At 33.6% G+C, this 27246-nt stretch overlaps 1 protein-coding gene across 1 annotated transcript in view; it reads left to right on the forward strand.

Moving 5' to 3' along the window:
- The first annotated feature begins 11882 nt into the window (after positions 1 to 11882).
- SMC5 (structural maintenance of chromosomes 5) overlaps positions 11883 to 27246 on the forward strand; it is a 68198-nt gene continuing 52834 nt past the window's right edge. Inside the window, exon 1 of the mRNA XM_051962029.1 lies at positions 11883 to 15643. Within this exon, the coding sequence (XP_051817989.1) occupies positions 15465 to 15643 (179 nt within the window). The 5' untranslated portion in view covers positions 11883 to 15464. The remainder of the gene's footprint in view (positions 15644 to 27246) is intronic.

Raw genomic sequence — 27246 nt, forward strand, 5'->3', positions numbered from 1 at the left:
CCAATAAAAACACTTGAGAGCATAGGAATAAATGGACTTTTCCTTAAAATAGTCAGGAGCATATATTTAAAACCATCAGTAAGCATCATATGCAATGGGGAAAAACTGGAACCTTTCCCAGTAAGATCTGGAGTGAAGCAAGGTTGCCCACTATCACCATTATTATTTAATATCGTATTAGAAACACTAGCCTCGGCAATAAGAGTCGAGAAAGAGATTAAAGGAATTAGAGTAGGCAATGAGGAAACCAAACTATCACTCTTTGCAGATGATATGATGGTATACCTAGAGAACCCCAGAGATTCTACTAAAAAGCTATTGGAAATAATTCATAATTTTAGCAAAGTAGCTGGCTACAAAATAAATCCCCATAAATCCTCAGCATTTTTATACATCACCAACAAAACCCAACAGCAAGAGATACAAAGAGAAATTCCATTCAGAATAACTGTTGATACCATAAAATATTTGGGAATCTATCTACCAAAGGAAAGTCAGGAATTATATGAGCAAAATTATAAAAAAGTCTCCACACAAATAAAGTCAGACTTAAATAATTGGAAAAATATTAAGTGCTCTTGGATCGGCCGAGCGAACATAATAAAGATGACAATACTCCCTAAACTAATCTATTTATTTAGTGCTATACCAATCAGACTTCCAAGAAAATATTTTATTGATCTAGAAAAAATAACAACAAAATTCATATGGAACAATAAAAAGTCGAGAATCTCAAGGGAATTAATGAAAAAAAAATCAAATGAAGGTGGCCTAGCTGTACCTGATCTAAAATTATATTATAAAGCAGCAGTCACCAAAACCATTTGGTATTGGCTAAGAAATAGATTAGTGGATCAGTGGAAAAGGCTAGGTTCACAAGACAGAATAGTCAACTATAGCAATCTAGTGTTTGACAAACCCAAAGCCCCTAACTTCTGGGAAAAGAATTCATTATTTGATAAAAACTGCTGGGATAATTGGAAATTAGTATGGCAGAAATTAGGCATGGACCCACACTTAATACCATATACCAAGATAAGATCAAAATGGGTCTATGACCTAGGCATAAAGAACGAGATTATAAATAAATTAGAGGAACATAGATAGAATAGTTTATCTCTCAGACTTGTGGAGGAGAAAGAAATTTGTGACCAAAGATGAACTAGAGACCATTACTGATCACAAAATAGAAAATTTTGATTACATCAAATTAAAAAGCCTTTGTACAAATAAAACTAATGCAAACAAGATTAGAAGGGAAGCAACAAACTGGGAAAACATTTTCACAGTTAAAGGTTCTGATAAAGGCCTCATTTCCAAAATATATAGAGAACTGACTCAAATTTATAAGAAATCAAGCCATTCTCCAATTGATAAATGGTCAAAGGATATGAACAGACAATTTTCAGAGGATGAGATTGAAACTATTACCACTCATATGAAAGAGTGTTCCAAATCATTATTGATCAGAGAAATGCAAATTAAGACAACTCTGAGATACCACTACACACCTGTCAGACTGGCTAAGATGACAGGAAAAAATAATGATGAATGTTGGAGGGGTTGCGGGAAAACTGGGACACTAATGCATTGTTGGTGGAGTTGTGAACGAATCCAACCATTATGGAGAGCAATCTGGAATTATGCCCAAAAAATTATCAAATTGTGCATACCCTTTGATCCAGCAGTGTTTCTATTGGGCTTATATCCCAAAGAAATACTAAAGAAGGGAAAGGGACCTGTATGTGCCAAAATGTTTGTAGCAGCCCTGTTTGTAGTGGCTAGAAACTGGAAAATGAATGGATGCCCATCAATTGGAGAATGGCTGGGTAAATTGTGGTATATGAATGTTATGGAATATTATTGTTCTGTAAGAAATGACCAGCAGGATGAATACAGAGAGGACTGGCGAGACTTACATGAACTGATGCTAAGTGAAATGAGCAGAACCAGGAGATCATTATACACTTCGACAACGATATTGTATGAGGACATATTTTGATGGAAGTGGATTTCTTTGACAAAGAGACCTGAGTTTCAATTGATAAATGATGGACAAAAGCAGCTACACCCAAAGAAAGAACACTGGGAAACGAATGTGAACTATCTGCATTTTTGTTTTTCTTCCCGGTTATTTATACCTTCTGAATCCAATTCTCCCTATGCAACAAGAGAATTGTTCAGTTCTGCAAACATATATTGTATCTAGGATATACTGCAACATATCCAACATATAAAGGACTGCTTGCCATCTAGGGGAGGGGGTGGAGGGAGGGAGGGAGGGAAAAAAAATCGGAACAGAAACGAGTGTCAATATAAAGTAATTATTAAATAAAAATTAAATTTAAAAAAAAAAAAGAATAAACTACCCAGCTAAGCTGAGCATTTTCTTCCAGGGAAGAAAATGGATATTTAATAAACAAATGAATTCCATTTGTTTCTAAGGAAAAAACTAGAACTAAACAAAAAATTTGATCTCCAGCCATAGGACTCAAGAGAAGCAGAAAAGGTAAAAGGAAGTCTTAAGAATTGTATTTCTGTTTTGGATATACAAAAAGAGTAGATATATATTCTGATTTTATTGATATAACATACAAAAAGGGAAGTAGAAATGGAAAAGGGATAATATCCAAAAAAAGGGGGAAAGGGGAGATAAAAGAGGGAAACTACATCCCACGAAGAGGCAAAGGAAATATCATATCTGAGGGAATTTAGAGAGGGGGAGAAACATTGTGTGAATCTTACTCTTATTGGAGTTGGCTCAAAGAGAAAATAATTGACATACTTGTTTTACAGAAAATCTTCTCTCACCTCATTAAAAAGGGGGAGAGGAAAAGGGAAAAGGAAAAGAGTAATAAGGGAAGGGTACAAGAAAAGGGAAGGGATTCAAAGGAGGAATCCTAAAGAGGGTGAGGGACATGGTACAAGTTGGGACATATAAGATTAAAACTGGGAAATAGGGTTGGAGGGGCAAGTAAAAGAAAAACATAATCTGGAGATAATAAGATAGCAAGAAACACAGAATTAGTCATTTTAACCGTAAATGTGAATAGGATAAACTCTCCCATAAAGCAGAGGCGGATCAAAATTCAGAACCCTACAATATGTTGTTTACAAGAAACACACTTAAAGCAGGGAGATACATACAGAGTAAAGATAAAAGGCTGGAGCAGAATCTATTATGCTTCAGGTGAAGTAAAAAAAGCAGGGGTAGCCATCTTTATCTCAGATAAAGCAAATACAAAAGTTGATCTAATCAAAAGAGATAAAGGAAGGAAAGGATATCTTGCTATATCAATACTAAACATATATGTACCAACTGGTATAGCATCTAATTTCCTAAAGGAGAAGTTAAGAGAGTTGCAAGAAGAAATAGACAGCAAAACTGTAATAGTGGGAGATCTCAACCTTGCACTCTAAGAATTAGACTTGTCTAAGAATTAGACAAATCAAACCACAAAACAATTAAGAAAGAAATTAAAGAGGTAAATATAATATTAGAAAAATTAAGTATGATAGATCTTTGGAGAAAACTGAATGGAAACAGTAAAAGAATATACTTTCTTCTCAGCAGTTCATGGAATCTATACAAAAATTGACCATATATTAGGACATAAAGACCTCAAAATTAAATGCAGGAAGGCAGAAATAGTAAATGCTTTCTTTTCACATCACGATGCAATAAAAACTACATTCAACAAAATGTTAGGGATAAATAGACCAAAAAGTAATTGGAAACTAAACAATCTCATCTTAAAGAATGATTGGGTGAATCAGCAAATTATAGGCACAATTAATAATTTCACTCAAGATAATGACAATGATGAGACATCATACCAAAATTTGTGGGAGGCAGCCAAAGCGGTAATAAGAGGAAATTTTATATTTTTAGAGGCTTACTTGAATAAAATAGAGAAAAAGATCAATGAATTGGGCTTACAACTAAAAAAGCTAGAAAAAGACCAAATTAAAACCCCCAATCAAATACTAAATTTGAAATTCTAAAATTAAAAGGAGAAATTAATAATATTGAAAGTAAAAAAAAAAAAAAACTATTGAACTAATAAATAAAACTAAGAGTTGGTTCTATGAAAAAAACCAATAAAATAGATAAGCCTTTAGTAAATCTGATTAGAAAAAGGAGGGAGGAAAATCAAATTAGTAGTCTTAAAAATGAAAAGGGAGCACTTTCCACCAATGAAGAGGAAATTAGAGAAATAATGAGTTACTTTGCCCAACTTTATGCCAATAAATTTGATAACCTAAGTGAAATGGATGACTACCTCCAAAAACATAGGCTTCCCAGATTAACAGAGGAGGAAATAAATTGCTTGAATAGTCCCATTTCAGAAAAAGAAATAAAACAAGCTATTAATCAGCTCCCTAAGAAAAAATCTCCAGGACCAGATGGATTTACATGTGAATTCTACCAAACATTTAAAGAACAATTGGCCCCAAGGCTATATAAATTATTTGATAAAATGGGAATGAAGAAGTCCTACCAAATTCCTTTTATGACACAGACATGGTACTGATATCTAAACCAGGTAGATTGAAAACAGAGAAAGAAAATTATAGACCAATCTCCCTAATGAATTTTGATGCTAAAATTTTAAGTAAGATATTAGCAAAAAGACTACAGAAAATCATTCCCAGGATAATACACTATGATCAAGTAGGATTTATATCAGGAATGCAGGGCTGGTTCAATATTAGGAAAACTATCAGTATAATTGGCCATATTAATAATCAAATTAACAAAAACCATATGATCATCTCAACAGATGCAGAGAAAACATTTGATAAAATCCAATATCCATTCCTATTAAAAACACTTGAGAATAAGGAATAAATGGACTTTTCCTTAAAATAATCAGCAGCATCTATTTAAAACCATCAGTAAGCATCATATGTAATGGGGAAAAACTGCAACCATTCCCAATAAGATCAGGAGTGAAACTAGGTTGCCCACTATCACTGTTACTATTCAATATTGTATTAGAAATGCTAGCTTTGGCAATAAGAGTTGGGAAAGAGATTAAAAGAATTAGAGTAGGCAATGAGGAAACCAAATTATCACTCTTTGCTGATGATATGATGGTATACTAAGAAAACTCCAGAGATTCTACTAAAAAGTTATTAGAAATAATCCACAACTTTAGCAAAGTTACAGGATACAAAATAAACCCACATAAATCATCAGCATTCTTATATATCACTACAGTCAGAGTTACAAAGAGAAATTCCATTTAAAGTAACTACTGATAGTATAAAATACCTAGGAATCTCTCTGCCAAGGGAAAATCAGAAACTTTATGAGCAAACCTACAAAACACTTTTCAAACAAGTTAAGTCTGATCTAACCAATTGGAAAAATATTAAATGCTCTTGGATTGGGCGAGCAAATATAATAAAGAGGACAATACTACCTAAACTAATCTATCTTTTTAGCGCTTTATCAATCAGACTCCCAAAAAACTATTTTAATGATTCTAGAAAAAATAACAAAGTTCATATGGAAAAATAAAAGGTCAAGAATTTCAAAGGAATTAATGAAAAAAAGCTCAAATGAAGGTGGTCTAGCTATACCAGATCTAAAATTATATTATAAAGCAGCAGTTACCAAAACCATTTGGTATTGGCTAAGGAATAGATTAGTTGATTAGTAGAATAATTAGGTTCAAAGGACAAAATAGTCAATAACTATAGCAATCTAATGTTTGACCCCAGCTTTTGGGATAAGAACTTACTGTTTGACAAAAATTGCTGGGAAAATTGGAAACTAGTATGGCAGAAACTATGCATCGACCCATACTTAACACCATACACCAAGATAAGGTCAAAATGGGTTCATGACCTAGGCATAAAGAATGAGATTATAAATAAATTAGAGGAACACAGGATAGTTCACCTCTCAGACCTGTGGAAGAGGAAGGAATTTATAACCAAAGAAGAACTAGAGATCATGATTGATCACAAGATAGAAAATTTTGATTATATGAAATTGAAAAGTTTTTGTATAAACAAAACTAATGCAGACAAGATTAGAAGGGAAGCAATAAATTGGGAAAATATTTTTACAGTCGAAGGTTCTGATAAAGGACTCATTTCCAAAATATATAAAGAATTGACTCTAATTTGTAAGAAATCAAGCCATTTTCCAATTGATAAATGGTCAAAGGATATGAACAGACAATTCTCAGATGAAGAAATTGAAACTATTTCTAGCCATATGAAAAGATGCTCCAAGTCATTATTAATCAGAGAAAGGCAAATTAAGACAACTCTGAGATACCACTACACACCTGTCAGACTGGCTAGAATGACAGGGAAAGATAATGCGGAATGTCAGAGGGGATGTGGGAAAAAAGGGACACTAATACATTGTTGGTGGAATTGTGAATACATCCAACCATTCGGGAGAACAATTTGGAACTATGCTCAAAAAGTTATCAAACTGTGCATACCCTTTGATCCAGCAGTGTTACTACTGGGCTTATATCCCAAAGAGATCATAAAGAAGGGAAAGGAACCTGTATGTGCATGAATGTTTGTGGCAGCCCTCTTTGTAGTGGCCAGAAACTGGAAACTGAGTAGATGCCTATCAATTGGAGAATGGCTGAATAAATTGTGATATATGAATATTATGGAATATTATTGTTCGGTAAGAAATGACCAACAGGATGATTTCAGAAAGGCCTGGAGAGACTTACAAGAACTCATGCTGAGTGAAATGAGCAGGACCAGGAGATCATTATATACTTCAACAACAATACTATCTGATGATCAATTCTGATGGACCTGGCCATCTTCAGCAATGAGATGAACCAAATCAGTTCCAATGGAGCAGTAATGAACTGAACCAGCTATACCCAGCGAAAGAACTCTGGGAGATGATTAAGAACCATTACATTGAATTCCCAATCCCTATATTTTTGCCTGCCTGCATTTTGGATTTCTTTCACAGGCTAATTGTACAATATTTCAGAGGCCAATTCTTTTTGTACAGCAAAATAACTGTTTGGTCATGTATACTTATTGTGTATCTAATTTATACTTTAATATATTTAACATCTACTAGTCATCCTGCCCTATAGGGAAGGGGGTTGGGGGAAGGAGGATAAAAATTGGAATAAAAAGTTTGGCAATTGTCAATGTTATAAAATTACCCATGCACATAACTTATAAATAAAAAGCTATTTAAAAAAAAAAAAGAAAGAAAGAAAGAAAAGTCATTAAGTCAGTCCCATGACTGGCCAATTAGAATGGCAGAACCCAGCAGAGTTTGGAATGGGCTTCAAGAATCACTGATATTATAATCCAGGTTTAGTCAGAGAATGGTAAAAGTTTTGTACAAATGTAAAGTACAGTTTTTATTGTGACAATAAATTCTTAATTAATTAAAAAAAAAAATCCAAGATATTTCTGGCAGCACCTACCCATGCTGCATCATGCAACCTCACTGGAGTCTAGATTCTAAACATATAACATGCACATTTTGAACTGCACATGCATGAACACTGCCAGAAATACCTTAGCTCTGATTCAAGATGTAGTCATATGAAAATTTCTTGGGCAAAAAGGGGTCATGAGGGGGAAAAGTTTAAAAAAGTCCTGCCACAGTCAATGAAACAATATCAATATTAAATATATATGCACCAGGTTGTATAATATCCAAATGTTTAAAAATGAAATTAAGTAAGTTACAAGAAGAAATAAATAGCAAAACTATTCTAGTGGGGGACTTCAACTTCTCTCTCTCAGAAATTGATAACTCTAATCACAAAATGAACAAGAAAGAAATTAAGGAAGTGAAAGGAATTTTAGAAAAGTTAGATATGATAGACTTCTAGGAAAAAAACTGAATGAAAATATAAAGAAAAATACCTTTTTTTCTAGCATTATAGAGTATCTACACAAAAAAATGACCATGTATTAGTACACAGAAACTTATAATCAAATGCAGAAAGACAGAAATATTAAGTTCATCCTTTCCAGATCATGATGCAATAAAATTTATGTGTAATAAAGGGCCATGGAAAGATAAAACTAAAAACTTAATTGGAAATCAAATAATCTAATCCTAAAGAATGAATGAGTACAACAACAATTATCATAGAATTATAATTATAGAAACAATTTTATAGAAACAATACTTTCATCAAAGAGAATGACAATACGTGACAACATTCCAAAAACTTATGGGATGCAGTTAAACCATATTTTAACGCAGACATTTCTTAAGAGAAAATTATTATCTCCAAATGGTTAAATTTATAAAATAGAGAAAGAGCAAATCAATAAATTGGGAACACAACTAAAAAAGCTAGAAAAGGAATAAATTAAAAATCCCCAATACAATACCAAATTAGAAATTCTGAAAATCAAAGGAGAGATTAATAAAATTGAAAGAAAACTATTGAATTAATAAAAGTAGGAGCTGGTTTTATTAAAAAAAACAAAACAATAAAATAGATAAACCTTTAATTTGGTTTGAAAAAGAAAACCAAATTAACAGCATCAAAAACTAAAAGAGAATTTACCACTAATGAAGAGGAAATTAAAACAATAATCAGTAGCTATTCTATCCAACTATATGCCAATAAATCTTCAATCTAAGGGAAATGAGTTGATATTTACAAAAATATACATTACAATAGATTAACACTAGAGGAAATAAATAAAATACTTAAATAACCCTATTTTAGGGGGAAAAAATTGAACAAATTATCTAACTCCCTAAGAAAAAAATCTCCAAGGTTGGGTAGATTTACACATAAATTCTACCAAACATTCAGCGAACAGGAAAAAGAAATTCCAGTAATATATAAACTATTTGGAAAAAACAGGTAAAGGAGTCATGCCAAACGCCTTTTGTGATACAAATATGGTGCTGATACCTAAATCAAGAGGAACCAAAACAGAAGAAAAATTATAGACCAATTTCCCTAATGAATATTAATGCAAAAATTTTAAATAGAATATTAAGAGATTACAGCAATTTATCACAAGGATACTACACTAGGACCAAGCGAAATTTATATTAGCAATGTTCAATATTAGGAAAACTATTAGCATAATGGATCATAACAATAAAACTAACAAACCATATGATTATTTCAATAGACCCAGAAAAAGCTTCTGACAAAATACAGCACTCATTCCTATTAAAAAACAATACAGAGCATAGGAATAAATGGAAGTTTCCTTAAAATGATAAGTAGTATCTATCTAACGCCATCAGCACCCATTACAAGTTATGGGGATAAGTTAGAAGCTTTCCTAACAAAATGAGGGATGAAATGAGGATACTCATTATCACTGCTGTTATTCAATGTTAGATTAGAAGTGTTAATTTAGCAATGAGAGAAGAAAAAGAAATTGAAAGCATTAGAATAGGCAATGAAGAAATAAAACTAACATTCTTTGCAAAAGATGATGATAATATATTTTGAGAATCCTGGAAAATAATCTGAAAAAACTATTTAAATTAATTAACAATTTTAGCAAAGTTTCAGGATAAAAATCCCCCACATGAATCATCAGCATTTCTATATATTACCAATAAAGCAAAGCAGCAAGATAAATTTCTTCTAAAAGAATTACAGACAATATAAAATATTTGAGATTCTACCTACTAAGAAAAACCAAGAAACTAGAGAAACACAATTACAAAACACTTTTCATACAAATAAAATCAGATCTAAACAATTGAAAAAATATCAATTGCACATGTGTAGATCAAGCCAATATAATTTTAAAAATGACAATTCAACTTAAATTAATGTACTTACTCAGTATATACCATTCAAACTACCAAAAAATTAGTGTATAGACCTAGAAAAATAATAATAAAATTTATTTGGAAGAACAAAAGGTTAAAAATAGCAAGGGAATTAGTGAAAAAAAAAAAATTCAAAGAAGGTGGCCTGGTCATACCAGGTCTAAAACTATAATATAAAGCAGCAATGACCAAAACTATTTAATATTGGCTCTGAAATAGTGATGGATCAATGGAATAGGTTAGGTACAAAAGATACAGTTGTAACTAACTATAAATAGCTTATTTGATAAATCTAAGAATTCCAGTTTCTAAAATGAGAACTAACTATTTGAAAAATATGCTGAGAAAACTGTAAACTAGTATGACAGAAACTAGATATAGAAATGTCATACCATATAATAAGATAAGATCAAAATGGGTACATGATTTAGACATAAGCAAATTAAGAGAGCAAGAGATAGTTTATTTGTCCAGGTCTATGGAGATAAGAATTTATGACCAAACAAAAGACAGCAAACATTATGAACTGCAAAATGGATAGTCTGGATTATATTAATTTTAAAAAAAAGGTTTTGCACACAATCAAATGCAACCAAGAGTAGAATGAAAGCAGAAATCTAGAAAACAATTTTTACTGCCAATGTTTCTAATAAAGACTTCATTTCTCACATATATAGAGAACTAAGTCAAATTTATAAGAATTCAAGTCATTTTCAAATTGATAAAAAATGTGAAAGGATATGAACTTCAGATGAAGAAAGCAAAACTATCTATATCCACATTTAAAATGCTCTAAATCACTACTGATAGAGAAACAATTCTGTATTTATTTATCAAATTTAACAAATTGGCTAATATGACAGAAAAGGAAAATGATAAGTGTTGGAAATGTGGGAAAATAGAAACACTAATTTTGGAGAGCAATTTAGATTTATAGCCCAAAACGCTATAAAACTGTGCATACACTTTGATCCAGCAATATCATTACTAGGTCTCTATCCCAAAGAGATCATAAAAAAGGGAAAAGGACCCATGTATGCAAAATATTTATAGCAGTTATTTTAGTGGTGTTAAAGAATTGGAAATTGGAGGGGAAATTAATTGGGGAATGGTTGAACAATTTATGGTACATGAATGAAATGGAAGTTTGAAAGACTTATATGATCTGAGTGAAGTGAGCAGAATCAGGAGAGCATTGTACACAGTAACAGCAACATTATATGAAGATTAAGAATGATACATAGCTATTCTTAACAATATAATGATCCAAGACAATTCCAAAACTCTCAAAATAGAAAATGCTACCTCTATCCAGAGAAAAAACTATGGAATCTGAAAATAGATTGAAGCATACTATTTTCACTTTTTTGGTTGTTTTTAGCTTTTCTTTCTTGTAGTTTTTCCCTTTTGTTCTGATTCTTCTTTCACAATATGATTAATATGGAAATATGTTTAACATGGTTGTACACATATAACCTATATTAAGATTGCTTGCTGTCTTAAAAGAAAGGATAGAGAAGGAAGAGAGGGAGAAAATTTTGGAACTCAAAAATCTTATTAAAATTAATGTTGAAAATTATCTGTACATATAATTGGAAAAAATAAAATATTATTAAATGAAAAAAAAAGAATGGCTGAACCAATTCACGGGTGCACCAATGATATATGAATATTCTGTAGATGGAGAAGTTCTTAAGAAATAAAATTTGATAACACAAATTAATTATTTTGGTGAAGAAGAAAAAGAGCTCTGTTAAAACAAATGTGAATACACAGACCAACATGGATTTATTTTTTAAAAGACAAAAGCATGGACAAGTACTGAGGATGAATAGAAAACTAAAAGAATATTGTAACAATAATGTCACAGAAGCATTAATGCTCAGAATGATCTAAGGCTAGATAGATCCTAAGAGAAAGCAGAGCCAAGGTCATAGAGTAACAGAGCAGTAAACTTCCCTTGCTGAAGCCCTACAAACAGAACTGGAAAACACATCAAGTGGCATCCTGATAGGGAAATCCAAGACAAAATCACAGTGAGTTATTTTTGCAGCCCAGGCTGGCATAAGGAAAAAGAAAGAAAGGTCTGTGGCCACTGGGAAGTAGTTCTGGTCAGGAGAAAGTACCCCAGAAGGAGCTTTCTACCTTTTAAAGAAAGGTGCAGTACATAAAGAGGAGGTCCTAGATCCATGCAGGGTACCCTGAGATCTATATCAAAACACCTCAATGGAGACAGATGTCAACTGGCACCTTTGTTACTCATATTCATTTCCCAAAGATTGAAGGTGGACTGAGGAGAGGATTTGTTCCAACAGATTAAGAGTTTTAATTAACTACAAGCTAAGTATGAGTCAGGAAAAAAATTACATTATAGCTAAAAATGTTAAAAGTATCTTGAGCTTCACTAATCAATGTTCAAGATTAGAGGCACAAATAATGGCATTACACTCTGTCACAGTCAAATACTATCTAGAACATTGTGTTTAGTCAGTGATGCTATATTTTTAAAAGCTAGGGAGAGTTCAGATAAGGGAACCTAAAATGGCATAGGAATCAGAGAGGATGCCATATGAGGACTGATTAAAGGAATTAGAGATATTTAGCCCAGAAAAAAAAAAAAAAGAAAGAAAGAAAATTTAGGGGGAATATTCAAGAATGTGCTAGTAGATGTTTACCAACTCACTCTAAATGTATACATGATACATTTTTAAATTTAATCTGCATTAATTCTTCATCAGTCAAGACAATCAACAAAGCAGTAAAACAAATCATATTTTTAACATTTGTAGATTTCCGAAATATAAATGCTCACACTGAAAATTTAAAAATTGATTTTCTAAAGCATGTAGAAGCTGGCTTCAGTACCCTGGCATTGAAGGCCAAAGGCCAAGAACCTGTCTCCTTGCTAAGTTTCTGAATATCACAAGATTCACAACCCAGTCAAATCTCATTCATATTAACCCCTACCTTATGAGTAGACTTCCTAACTCTTCAAAGTCTATTCATGCTTGCCTAGCTGGTTGGGACAGACTAACTACTGCTATGTGATGAGAAACACACCACTTCTTGCTCATACCTGTCATGTGAGAGAGGCTTCCACATGCCTTCTAAGGCATAGCAACATGCCAAATTGGGCAACTAAAGGTTCTGCCAAAACTTTGATCAACCTTCAACTTCTAGTCATTTGCCTCCATCCACAGAACTTACAGATATCTAATCTGGATCTACTCCCAAATACTTGGCATGCTCCTATTCCATTCCAATGATGCAAAACCTCTAAAATTTACATATTTAGTGATGTGCACATTTACTACATAAAAATCCTTGTCTTGCTTTGCTGGGCTGCTAACTTCTTCAAGGAGCTTGGCCTGCCCATGAGAACATATATCTCATTTTAAAATACCTTTGCTTAAGTTGGAGACTGTCTGAGCCTTTCAGAGGTTGTACCATGACACATACCTGATACCTCAACAATACCAGAATCACATGACTGGTAAAATAAAAATTATAATTTAGCCCAAAAAGAAAGAAAATAGAATCCATATGAAGTTTTGTTTTTGTTTTTTTTAATGTATAATTTTAAGATTGTGATCAAAATGGAGAACAACTGTGTCTATTTCATCTTAGTCTTTTGCTTGACCTTCATCTGTGTCACTCTCACTGACTGTAGGTTTCCCCAAGGGTCTGTCCTAGACCTTCTCTATTTTTTCCACATTTAAGTTTGTTGAATTTCATCAGCTCTAATGAGTTCATTTATCATCTTTGCCAATTCCATAGACTTGGAGTGGAAAATGCCAGTTGTACCGATTGAGAACTATGGAGACTGAATGGATAGAAACATTTTTCTTTCTCATGTTTTTTTTTTTTTTCCCCTCTTTTTCTGATTTTTCTTGTATAACATAACAAATTTGGAAATATGTTTAAAAGGATTGTACATATTTAACCTATATCAGATTGCTTGCTTTCTTGGGGAGGGAGGACAAAAGGGAGAAAGAAAAATTTGGAACACAGTCTTACAAAAATGAATGTTAAAAACTATCTTTACAATATTTGGAAAAATAAAATACTATTGAAAAAAATTATTATCTTTATGCAGATAATTCCCAGATCAATATATCTAGTTCTAGTTCCACATTACTAATTGCCTATTAAATATTTTGAAGTGGATATCCTGTAAAGTTTTCAAATTCAGGATATCCAGAACTAATTATCTTTCTACATAAGTCTACTTCTTGTCTAAATTTTCCTATTATTGAGGGAACTATGCTCCTTTCAGTCACCCAAGAAAGCTACCTCAATATAAGTACTTTTAATTAATTTTTTTTTTTTTTTCTGGAGGCTTTTGACTTTTTTTTTTTTTTTTTAAATTGGGACATGATTTTCTAAACTGATGTGTGATTTCTGTGATGTGGGTAACCTCTAAGTGAAGAAAGCAATTTTTCATGTCTGGTAATTGGAGGGAGGGGTTCTGAGAGGTTTTGTGACTGGAGAGGAAGAAAAACACAGTCAATATGCTATTGTTGTGGATCTTGTTTATCTACTGTATCATTGTATCAGACTTGTCTCATTGACTTTTGTTTTTTACTAGTGATTCCAGTCATCTCATATTTTCTTTTTTCCATCTCTGTCACTTCAGTACTTTATTATCTGGTACTTTAGCAATTATTTTAAAAATGTACTAAGTATTTGACTTGCTCATTTTGCCTTTTGCTTGATTCTTATTTCTTCGTGTTTGATTTTTGTTTTTTTTTTTGGGGGGGTAGGGATATTTCTGGGTGTGTCTGAGAAATCTAGATCGTTTTGAACTGGACAACATCATCACCTTCTCCTCCTCCTTAATAATCTCTTGTTGTTCTGGTTATCTCTTAGTTACCTTTTTTTGGATTTTTTTGGCCAGGAGACAGGAATGGTTTGTCATTTCCTTCTCCAACTCAGATCAAGAATTGAAACAAACAAGGTTAACTGAACTGACACACTGCTGAGTCTATGAGAGTACAGATTTGAATTTAAGATGATTTATCTTCTGTACTCCAGGTCCAGCATGACAGCACTCCATTCACTGTGGCATCTAGCTGTCCTCTTCATAATAACAACAACAATAAAGAATGACCTCCAGTGCACATTTAGAGATAGTTATGGGAAGAAACTCAAATTGCTTGAGATGAGGAACACCCAAACTGACTAATCCCTTCAGTTACTAAAATCAGGAGTCTTATCTCGAGCAGCTCCTCCCTCGCTTTCCATAATTTTCCCTTTGCTCCAACTCAATCACAGAAGAAAAGAGATTAGAAGAAAAGTCTTAAAACCCGCCTCTCCTCAACTCCCCACAACCTTTCAGCTCTTCTCATTTCTTCCTGATTCTTTCCTTCCTCGCCCACCTTTATTCGTCTCCTGAGTGTGACGTAGGGTTACTACCGGATCCATTTCCGTTGAAACTGAAAGTTTTCTCCGGAAGGCGCGGCCAGCAGTCTGGCGGAACCGAGGCAGAGGAGGGAAAAAAGGCTAGGCCAAGGAGCCGCGCAAGCGCAGGCGCGGGAGCCTGAACCCCCGCGCGCGCTTTTTCTGCGCGGGAGTCGTGATCGAAAGGCTTCTCCTTTCTTTTCTTCTCCTTCTCGTCCTTCTTTGCTTTTTCGTCCTGGAGGGAGTAGAAGCCGCGGTCGGGGCAGTTGAGCCGGCGGCGATGGCGACTACTGGTAAGAGGAAGGCAGACTCGGACGCGGGTCATTCTAAGAAGACGGCTTTGGATCTCGAAGAGACTAGATGGGGGAAAAGAGGAAGCCTCCTGCCTCCGCCTTCGCGGGCGATGCTGTCAGGATTCGTGGAGGGCTCCATCGTCCGGATCACCATGGAGAACTTCCTGTGAGTGAATCCGGGGTGGGAGCGCCAAGGCTGGACCCCAGCGGCGGGAATCTTTAGGCCGCCTCTGGGGCCTGTTGCGCGAATCCCAGCTGTCCCTGCCCCTCCCCCTCAAGTCTAGTCGCTCTTTCTTCCTCCACCTTCCAGTGCCCAATCCTTTGCCTTATCCCCCTTCCTCCAACCCATCCATTCCCTCTTATTATCTCCTCCCTCCTCTCTCCAGCCTATCCCGACCCCCAAACCTTGCAGATGATTAAAAAATTCCATTCTAAGGGCTTATTTTGTGCAAGCCCCCAAAAATTGTTAGACTTGGGAGGGACTCCCAGAGCTTATCGAGGACAAGGAGTCCCTTTTTGTCTCTTAAACCTAACCCCTTTGACAATCCTGTTGAAGCCGATGGACCCCATCCCCGAATAATATTTTTAAATAACTGGAGGAAATGTTAAATTTCATATAGTGAAAATAAAGAGTTTCCCCTCACCAACCTTAATTCACAGAATCATTTAAATATCTATACAGATCACCCTTTTCCCCCAGGTTAAGAATCCTTGATTTAGTGTAATGCCCTCTTCTTATTTTTTTTTTTTTTATTACAAAGAAGGAAAATGCAAGAGTCCGATTGTAGCCTAGCAAATATTTAAATCCCAAATCTTTTATTTTGAATCTAGGTGGTTGGGATTTTTTTGTTTTTTTCATTTGTGCCTTTTCCTGTTCACTTCCCATTCCTTAAATTGCTACTTCTGGGCTTTCTCTGATTACTAAATAGCCGAATTGCAATATCTTCATTTATTTTGCGTTGGGAAAGGAAATTATTTTAATGCCTTGGCTTTCAGCGTGATGCAGAGTTCTGAGTTTTTGTTTTTGTTTTTTTCCTCTTGGAGTTTGGTAATCAGCTTTGATAGCTCTTCCCTGTAACATTGAATTTGTCTGGTAATGAGGGCCAGGGATACACATGCTGAATTTATTTTTCATGTGCCTCCACATGAAATTGAGTTTTGAAAAGGAGACAATTTACATAACTATTAAAGTTTTGCTGGTTTTATAAAACAATTAGATATTTCTGTTAAATTCAAAAGAGGTCAGTTCCCAATTTTATTTACCAGTCTAGAAAGTTTCTTCCTTTGGAAGAATTAGTACTAGCTTCTGACATAAAAGACTTTAAAGTTTTGAAAAATACCTTAGATGTATGTGTGTAGGTTTTTTGAAATCTGTGTATACATACATTTGTGTAGTTTATATATACCTATATCACACATCCATATCTCCTTTGATCCAGCATTGTTGTGATGATACATCTCTTAACAAAAAATAGAATAACGGATGATCATTTTTTTCCTTAGTTAAATTTTTATTTGCATATTGTTTTAGGTCCCATCCTTTGCATTTAGGCTTGTTTTGTGTTGTAATTATGAGTATTTTTTTCTATTTCATAGATCACTTGAATTATAAGGTGAAACGATTTTATGTATGAGAAAAGTGAGATAGATTGAGAAAAAGTAACATCTAGGATCATACAGGACAAGAGTTCAGATTTTCTCATCCTAGTCCAATATTTACTCAGCCAATAAATATTTTTTAAGCACTATCTTTACAATAAGCTATACTACTAGATTAGTGTGCTATTCAGTACTGTGCTAAGTGCTGAAGATACAAAGAAAGATAAAAGACAGCACTTGATTCCAAAAAGCTCACAATCTAATGGGGGAGACAGCCTGGAAACAACTGTACAAACAAACTAAATTGGAAATATTAAACAGGGATTGGTAAAGGCTTATAAAAGATGGAATTTTAACTGGGACTTGAAGGGGAGCCAGGAAGAAAAAATGTAGCATGGTAGAAAGCCAGTGAAAATGCCTGGAGTCAGGAAATGATCTGTCATGTAACTAGGAACAAACAGCAAGGAGACCAGTCTGGATTGCAGTGTGTGGGAAGTGAAAAAGGAGTATAAGGTATAAAGGAAAATTGGGGAGGAAAGTGTGGTAGATTTTAAAGAACTGTGAGCATAAATAGAGGTTTATATATTTGATGCTGGATGTGAGAGGGAGCCACTAGAGTTCACTGAGTAGCGGTTAAAATAGAAAATCACTTTGACAACTGAAATAAGGATGGACTGGAAGAGAAAGAGACGTGTGGAAGAAAGACTAGTACCCAAGCTTTTGGCAATTCAGATAGGCCTACACCAATGTGAAGGCAGTGTTAGAGGCAAATAGGGTATATGTATATACATGGGGGTAAAATCACAAACATTGGCAACAGATTAGATATGGGGCCTTGATAAGTTTTGAACATTTGGGCCGTTATCAAAGAAAAGAGGGTAATAGACAGTATTGAGAAGTAAAGAAAGATAAGGATTGACAAAAGGCCATTAGTTTTGTCAGTTAAGAGATCATTGGTAACAATGTAGAGACTTTTTATTGAACTATGAGGTAGGAAGCTAGACTAGATAATTTAATGGAATGTAATGAAAAGCAATAAATACTGGGAATTCAGGGAAGATTTATATGAATTAATACAAAATGAAGTTAGGTAGAAACATCCAGTTACACAATGACAAGGTAAATTTTTTTTGATATTTTTCCAATTTTATGTAAAGACAATTTTCAACTTTCGTTTTTACAAAATTCTGAGTTTTTAATTTTTCTCCCTTCTCTCTCCCTAAAATGGTAATTTGATGTTACATAGGTTCAATCATGTAAAGCCTATTTCCAAATTAGTCACAGTTGTGAAAACAGAAACAGAGCAAAAAGAAAAAAAAAAAGTGAAAATAATATATTTTGATCTGCATTCAGAGTGCATCAGTTCTATTTCTGGAAGTAGATAGCATTTTTCATTATGAGTCCTTTGGTATTGTCTTGGATCATTGTATTGCTGAGAAGACCTAATTAGCTCATCCATAGTTTATCATCATACAATATTGCTATTACTGTATATAGCATTTTACTTTGTATCAGTTCCTAAAAGTCTTCACAAATTTTTCTTAAATCGTCTTGCTCCTTATTTCTTATTGCATGGTAGTATTCCGTTACAATTAGATCATGTAAGTTTTTAAATCACCAGAAGGAAGCTGAATTTGGGGTGACTACACTATTAGTTATCCTAGAGACAAGTAATGACACACACTTCCTTTCTCTACATAAATAGGTGGGGCAATTGGGCAAAATTTTTTTGTTTAATTTTTTTTCTTTGAGGGAACTTTCTAAAAATTATTGTTGTGAAAACAAAGCATTGATGACATTTTAAAAAAATTAAATTTCTCAGAGCAGATCTATGTATTTTTCTCAATTGTATTTTATTTATCCAAATAACATGTAAAGATAGTTTTCAACATTCATTTGTTGTAAAACGTTTTGTTCCAAATTTCCTTACTCCTTTGCCTCCCCCTCTGATAAAGGTTAAATATGTACTATCCTTTTAAACATTTCCATATTTGTTATATTGTGCAAAAAAAAAAAAAAATCAGACCAAAAGGAAACAAACCCAACAAACAAAAAAGTGAAAATATGCTATGATCCACATTGAATTTCCATAGTTCTCTCTCTGGATGTAATTGGCATTTTCCATCCCAACTCTTATTAGAATTGCCTTGAACCATTGTTCAGAGTTGTTTAGAAAAACTGGATCTGTCATAGTTGATCGTCATATAATCTTATTACTGTGCACAATTCAGTCAACATCAGTTCATGTAATTCTTTCTAGCTTTTTTGAAATCAGCCTGTTTCATCATTTCTTATAGAACAATAATATTCCATTAACTTCATAGATCATAACTTATTCAGCTATTCCTTACCTGATCGGCATCCACTCGATTTCCAGTTTCTTGCCACTACAAAAAAAGCTGCTAAAACATTTATGCACATGTGGGTCTTTTCCCCTTTTTTTATGATCCCCTTTTAGCTACAGATCCAGTAGAAATACTGCTAGATCAAAGAGATGCAGTTTGATAGTCCTTTCATAGTTTTAAAGGCATAGTTTTAAGAAAAGGGTATAGTGTAAAGTAAATCAAGAAAAGTTGAGTAAGGCCCAAATGTAGGGGACATTGAATGACCAATTTTATTCAAGTTTGGCTTTGTGGAGGGAAAAGGACCATCAAAAGATTTTTTAAGCAAGAGACTGGCATGGCTAGAGAAAGCTATTTTGTTGTTAGTATTTAAAATGGATTGTAGGAGATAACTCTTGCTTGGACAGGAATTTTTTTGTTTTACATCACTGGCAAGGAGTCATCCAACTTTTGCTTGAAAGCCTCTTAATGATTAGAAGTTATATTGCCCAACTATCTACCTATAAAACAATCTAATAAAGTAGATGATAATTACAAAAATAAGTATTGCCCAAATTAACATAAGGGAAATTAGAATAACACTAACTTAGAAAAACCAATTTAATAAGCTATAAATGATATCTCTAAGAAAAACTTAAGCTGTTTGAAAAAATAAGTTTAAAAAGAGTTCTACTGTGCATATCCTTTGATCCAGCAGTGTTACTACTGGGCTTATATCCCAAAGAGATTTTAAAGAAAGGAAAGGGACTTGTATGTTCACGAATGTTTGTGGCAGCCCTCTTTGTAATGGCCAGAAACTGGAAATTGAGTGGATGCCCATCAATTGGAGAATGGCTGAATAAATTGTGGTATATGAATATTATGGAATATTATTGTTCGGTAAGAAATGACCAACAGGATGATTTCAGAAAGGCCTGGAGAGACTTGCAAGAACTCATGCTGAGTGAAATGAGCAGGACCAGGAGATCATTATATACTTCAACAACAATACTATCTGATGATCAATTCTGATGGACCTGGCCATCTTCAGCAATGAGATGAACCAAATCAGTTCCAATGGAGCAGTAGTGAACTGAACCAGCTACACCCAGCAAAAGAACTCTGGGAGATGACTAAGAACCTTACATTGAATTCCCAATCCTTATATTTTTGCCTGCCTGCATTTTTTTTTTTTTAATTTCCTTCACAGGCTAATTGTACAATATTTCAGAGGCCGATTCTTTTTGTACAGCAAAATAACAGTTTGGACATGTAAATTTATTTTGTATTTAATTTATACTTTAATATATTTAACATGTACTGATCATTCTGCCATCTAGGGGAGGGGGTGGGGGGAAGGAGGGGAAAAATTAGAACAAAAGGTTTTGTCAATGCTGTAAAATTACCCATGCATATAACTTGTAAATAAAAAGCTATTAAAAAATAAATAATAATAATAATAAATAAATAAATAAAGAGTTCTACCAAATCTCTTCTATGTCACAAATATTATTTTGGTGCCTAACCTAGGGAGAGCAAAAACAGAAACAAAACAATCCTAGTAGTTATTGACTAATTTCCCTTTAGAGCAAGATTATAGCAATATATCACAAAGATAATATACTATGATTAGGTAGAATTTATTCTAGAAATGTAGGGGAGGTTTAATATTAGGAAATCTATAAGTGTAATTTAGCTTTAGTAACAAAAACAACCAAAAAAAATCACTATTAGGTCAGTAGATGGATAAAAAAATTTTATTAACAAAATACAACATTCATTTCAATTCAAAGCAATAGAAAGCCCAGGAATAAATAGAGGTTTTCTTAAATAATAATTAATAGCTATTTAAAACTGAAGTCTTTCAGTAAGATTAGAGGTAAAGCAATGATGTTCATTATTAGCATTCATATTCATTATTGTACTATAGCAGTGACAAGAAAAAGAAATTGAAGGGATAAGAATAAGCAGTAAAGAAAACTATCACTCTTTGCAGATTATATTATGATATATATTATGTGGAGAATGCTAGAGTATCAATTAAAACAATTAAAACTTTAACAAAATTGCAGAGTATAAAATAAACCCTTATAAATTATCAACATTTCTGTATACTACTAACAAAATCCAACACAGAGAATTAGATATTTTATTTAAAATAAATGCAGATGTTTGGGAAAAGGACCAAAATTATGTTGATTAATTAATTAACTATGTTAATCAAGTTAATGTACACAACTGTGGCTGATCAGACCAATATGAATTTGGAATACAATTCAGATACAAATCCCTGTGAACATTTGGGGTGGGTTGTCTAACTGTTTATCTTTCATTTCTGTTGAGCTAATTCAATTCCACTTTGCTCATAGAATACATCTTCTCTAATGAGGGTATGCTATGCTGAGCAGTCCAGTGCCAGTGTCTCCTGTATCAATCAATCAATTGTAAAATTCTTGAGAGTATCCTTGTATCTTTTTCTGACCTGTGAATGCTTAACCCATGTGAGTCTTTCTGGCATTCCAATAGTTTGGTCAGCTGAACAGAGTTGCACCCTCTGTGGTAGTGTGAATGCTTGGCAGTTTAGTTCAAGAAAGGATATCAGTCCTGATCTTCAGAATCTTCCTAAGATAATTCAAATGGAAGTGATAGTATAAAATACTTAAGATTCTATCAGCCAAGACACATACAGAAACAATATGAATACACAAAGCAATGTTCACCCAAATACGTAACTAAATAATTGGAGAAATGTTAATTGCTCATGAGTAGATTGAAGCAGTAATATAAAAATGACATTACTACCTAAATTGACATATTCAATGCTGTTGCATTCAAACTGCCAAAGAATTACTTTGAAGAGCTAGGAAAAAAAACAACAAAATTCTTCTGGAAGAATAAAATGTCAAGAATATCAAGGCAGTCAATGGAGAAAAATGTGAAGGAAAGGCATCTATCTATCAATACCAGATCTCAAAATATATTATAAAGAAATACTCATCAAAACAGTTTGGGATTGGATAAAAAATACAGTAGTTGAACAATATGCAATAGATAGAAGCAAATGAGCATAGTAACCTAGAGTTTGAATCTCATTTATCAGGATAAGAGCTCACTATTTGACAACTGCTAAGAAAACAGGAAAGTCATCTGGCAGAAACTAAGCATAGACCACAAATAGACCCAAATCTTTTTTTTTTTTTTAATTTTTATTTAATAATTACTTTATATTGACACTCGTTTCTGTTCCAATTTTTTTTTCCCTCCCTCCCTCCACCCCCTCCCCTAGATGGCAAGCAGAACCGAACAGTTCTCTTGTTGCATAGGGAGAATTGGATTCAGAAGGTATAAATAACCCGGGAAGAAAAACAAAAATGCAGATAGTTCACATTCGTTTCCCAGTGTTCTTTCTTTGGGTGTAGCTGCTTTTGTCCGTCATTTATCAATTGAAACTCAGATCTCTTTGTCAAAGAAATCCCCTTCCATCAAAATATGTCCTCATACAATATCGTTGTCGAAGTGTATAATGATCTCCTGATTCTGCTCATTTCACTTAGCATCAGTTCATGTAAGTCTCGCCAGTCCTCTCTGTATTCATCCTGCTGGTCATTTCTTACAGAACAATAATATTCCATAACATTCATATACCACAATTTACCCAGCCATTCTCCAATTGATGGGCATCCATTCATTTTCCAGTTTCTAGCCACTACAAACAGGGCTGCTACAAACATTTTGGCACATACAGGTCCCTTTCCCTTCTTTAGTATTTCTTTGGGATATAAGCCCAATAGAAATACTGCTGGATCAAAGGGTATGCACAATTTGATAATTTTTTGGGCATAATTCCAGATTGCTCTCCATAATGGTTGGATTCGTTCACAACTCCACCAACAATGCAATAGTGTCCCAGTTTTCCCGCATCCCCTCCAACATTCATCATTATTTTTTCCTGTCATTTTAGCCAATCTGACAGGTGTGTAGTGGTATCTCAGAGTTGTCTTAATTTGCATTTCTCTGATCAATAATGATTTGGAACACTCTTTCATATGAGTGGTAATAGTTTCAATTTCATCCTCTGAAAATTGAAATAGACCCAAATCTTAAGGGGAGGGGGGCAGGGGGAATTACCTATAGCTAGAAAAAGAATTCATGACCAAACGAGAGAGATTTCATGGAAGATAAAATGGATAATTTTACTTACATAAATTTAAAAGGTTTTGCACAAACAAAACCATTACACTCAAAATTAGGGGGGGAAATCAGGAAATGGGGATGGGAAGGAAGGTATAACAAGTTTCTATGCTAAAGGTCTTATTTCTCAAATAAAAGAGCCATTCCTAGTTGATAACTAGGCAAAGGATATGAATAAGAAGTTTTCACAAAGTTTTTCCCTATCTCAAACCAAAATCTATGTGCTTTTTAACCCATTAACCATTCTTTTAGTTCTGCCTTTTAAAGAGTTAATTTTTATTCTATGTGGGTTTTTGCAAATTTTTAAAAACATCTGTCATAATCTTAAGTTTTCCGCATTTCTTTCAGATGATCCTCATATGGCCTTAAGTTCCATAATTATTGTGTTCACTATTCTTTAATTATGTCCAATGTTATCCTTTCTGAACTAAACACAGTACTCTAGACATAGTCTAATCACAGTAAGGTAGAACAGGACTGTGAATGAATGAATTTATTAAGCACTTATTTTGTGCCAGGCACTGTGCTAAGTCCTGCCATTACAAATATAAGAAGTGAGACAATTCCTACATTCAGGGAGCTTGAATTCTTATAGAGGAACATAGTGTATAGGGTTGTGTTAGAGAATAAGAGAGAGAAAAAGGGATAGTGTGGAGAGAGAAGGACAGAATATCAAGGCAATCAATGGAGAAAAATGTGAAGGAAAGGCATCTATCTATCAATACCAGATCTCAAAATATATTATAAAGAAATACTTATCAAAACAGTTTGGGATTGGATAAAAAATACAGTAGTTGACAGTAGATTTTCCAAGACAGTTTTGGTCTATAAAGGGATGGTGAGTTGTTCCATAGAGTGCAACTGTTGTCATTTTCTGGGAGATTGGGGCCTGTGAACTTCAAAGAAAAATTTGATAATCACATTTCAAAATAATGGTTTCTTCTGTAGTTGTTTATCTCTTATTTAAGGCATTTAAAAATGTTATTCTGAAAAGAGGCCCATAGGCTTCATCAGATAGTCAAAAAGACCCAAAAAGGGTTAAGAACCCCTGGCTTAGAACAAGAGGTAGAAAACAGGATTGGATGAAAGATTTGAGGAAAGTAGAGGGTGGGTGTAATGTGTGCACTTACTTTCAAGATGGCATAGGTGGACTTGCAGGCGGGATCTGGAGCTAGCCAAATATAAAGTAAATTAATAAGTAAAGTTGAATAAATTAAGTAAATTTGAACTCTCAGTCACCATTTAAAATGCATGCTCAAAGATCACTACAGATGCAAGCTTTGAAATTAAGACTTACCTTTTGGACAGAAGCCATGGCTACTAAAAAGTAAGAGACATACCTTGCCAACAAAGGTTCACATAGTCAGAGGTATGTTTTTTCTAGTAACAATGTATGTCTGAACCTCATAGAAACAGTGCTTTTGAATTGTGGTGCAGAAAACTCTCAAGAATCCCTTGAATAACAAGGAAATCAAATCAGTCAATACTTGATGAAATTCAAGCTATTCCTTGGAAAGATAATTACTGAAACTGAAGTTTAAGTACTTTGGCCATATGATGAGAAGACAAGATATAGTGTGGACTCTGCTTTTCTTAACAAAACCTAGTTAGCACTAATCATATTATTAACCTTGTAGTCCACTAAAGGATCATTTTCCCTACCGCCATTTTTTCACATTAACTGTTCTGACATGCATCCACCTAAGTACATACAAGATCTATACAATATAAATGGAAAATAATCTCATAAGGAAAACATTAGTAAAAGGAGGAACAAGGGTAGCATTTTGTAGAAGATAGACTAGCTGAATTTTAAAGAAAGTCAGGAATAAATCAGTGAAAGGTACTGAATTGGGAAATGGAATCTAAGTTTACAACAGCTAGAGGACAGGTGTCATTGGATTAGAAAGTACTGAAAGAGAAAGTGGAGATGAAATCTTTTTTAGTAGAAGTCTATATGAGAATGAGGTTTTGAACCTCATTGAAAGTGGTGCTTGTAGGAATGAAAAAGAAAGAGATGTATTAAGATATTGAACTCAAAATAGTAGAACTTGACAGTTGTATTAGCTATTTGGGAAAACAGTATATTGAGGAGTGGTGATAGGACCAAGAAGGATCTTCTGCAGATGGTGCCACTTGAACTCAGTCTTGAAGGAACCAAATATTGCAAGAGGTGGAGGTAAGAAAAACATTCCAGTTATAGGGAATAGACATTGTAATAACATGAAGATGGGAGATGAAGGGAAAACTTTTGAGAGCTAATGAATCTCTTCCAGGAATTCCTATAATGCAATCCAAGTATGATTACCTGTCACCTACTGAATGGAAAGTGGGAGAGGAGTTTGAACTAGATGGATAATGAACTAGTTAAATGGATGAATCCTAAGATCCCTTCTACTATCTTATACTCCTATAATCTGCAAATATGAACATCTTCAATACCCTCCTATCTTCCAAAAAAATCCTTAGACCTTTGTACTAGGTTTCCATTATATTGACAGACATATTCGGCATATAGTCATTCTCTCCTCTACCACTTTTCTGAGATTTAATATCCTCAAATTATATTATCTCTGATGTTATGTCATTTTAGAAATTTCCTATAATTTTGGCATCTACCTTGTTGGAAGAACCTTAAGATAGTATTTTGCTCTTATCAAATCATATGTACTTTTTTTTTTTAAGTAATCAAATAAGTGGAATTGTATCTTCTACGTCAGTGGTATTGAATTCAAATGAAAAAAGAGCTCAGCTGTCTATATATTAACTTGGAAAATCTACATATTAACATGTTGCTTGTGGTTTTTATTTACTTTGTTAAACAGTTCCTAATTGCATTTTAATCTTATTCCAGGTCACACCTGGGGATTTTGTAGCAGTGAGTTTGACACCTGTTTCACATAGTATTTTCAATCAGTTGTGGAAAAGGAAAGAAAAGCAAAACCCTTGTAATAGCTATACCCCCCAAAAATATATCTCATTTTGCAACCCTAATCTCATCACTTCCTTGTCATTGATTATCTCTTGAATAATCTACTCTGGAATTTTTCTAGGAATTGAAGTTAAATTTTTTGGCTTTATTTGCAGAGTATATTTTGAAAATTAGGACATTTGCCCTTCTGCAATCATATACCTTTCAGTGACTGGCAGACATATCTGTCAGCTTTTTCAGTACTTTTACTATATGACCTTTTAGGATGTAATTCATCTGGACTTGATGATTGAAACCCAAGAGCAGTTATATGTTTATTATTAGTTCCCCATTAGCATTTTTCTTCTATCCTTTCCAAACCAAGGATGAAGCTTTTGGGGAGCGAAAACAGAACAATTAGAATTGAGATGCTTTTTTTTTTTTTTAGCCTCCAATATTTTCTTAACTGTCTTCTTTATAATGATTTTTTTTTTTTTTTAAGTCTGCCTTGGTTGGTGAGCTCTTTCATTTACTTCAGTTCATCTGACAGCAAGTGGCTAACTATTTGGAATTAGGGAAGGGATATTGCATGTCCTGTCTCTTCTTGCTTTAGCTGAGATAATGGAAATCGGGCAAGATTGGTCTCAGGAGTCCCAGATTAAGGCATTAATTTTTGGTTTAAGATTCCCTTAATTCAAAATTCTGATCCCCCTACAAGTAAATTAATTAATTAAAAATGCTAATTAT

Source organism: Antechinus flavipes, chromosome 1 (genome assembly GCF_016432865.1).
Source record: "Antechinus flavipes isolate AdamAnt ecotype Samford, QLD, Australia chromosome 1, AdamAnt_v2, whole genome shotgun sequence".
Classification (NCBI taxonomy): Eukaryota; Metazoa; Chordata; class Mammalia; order Dasyuromorphia; family Dasyuridae; genus Antechinus; species Antechinus flavipes.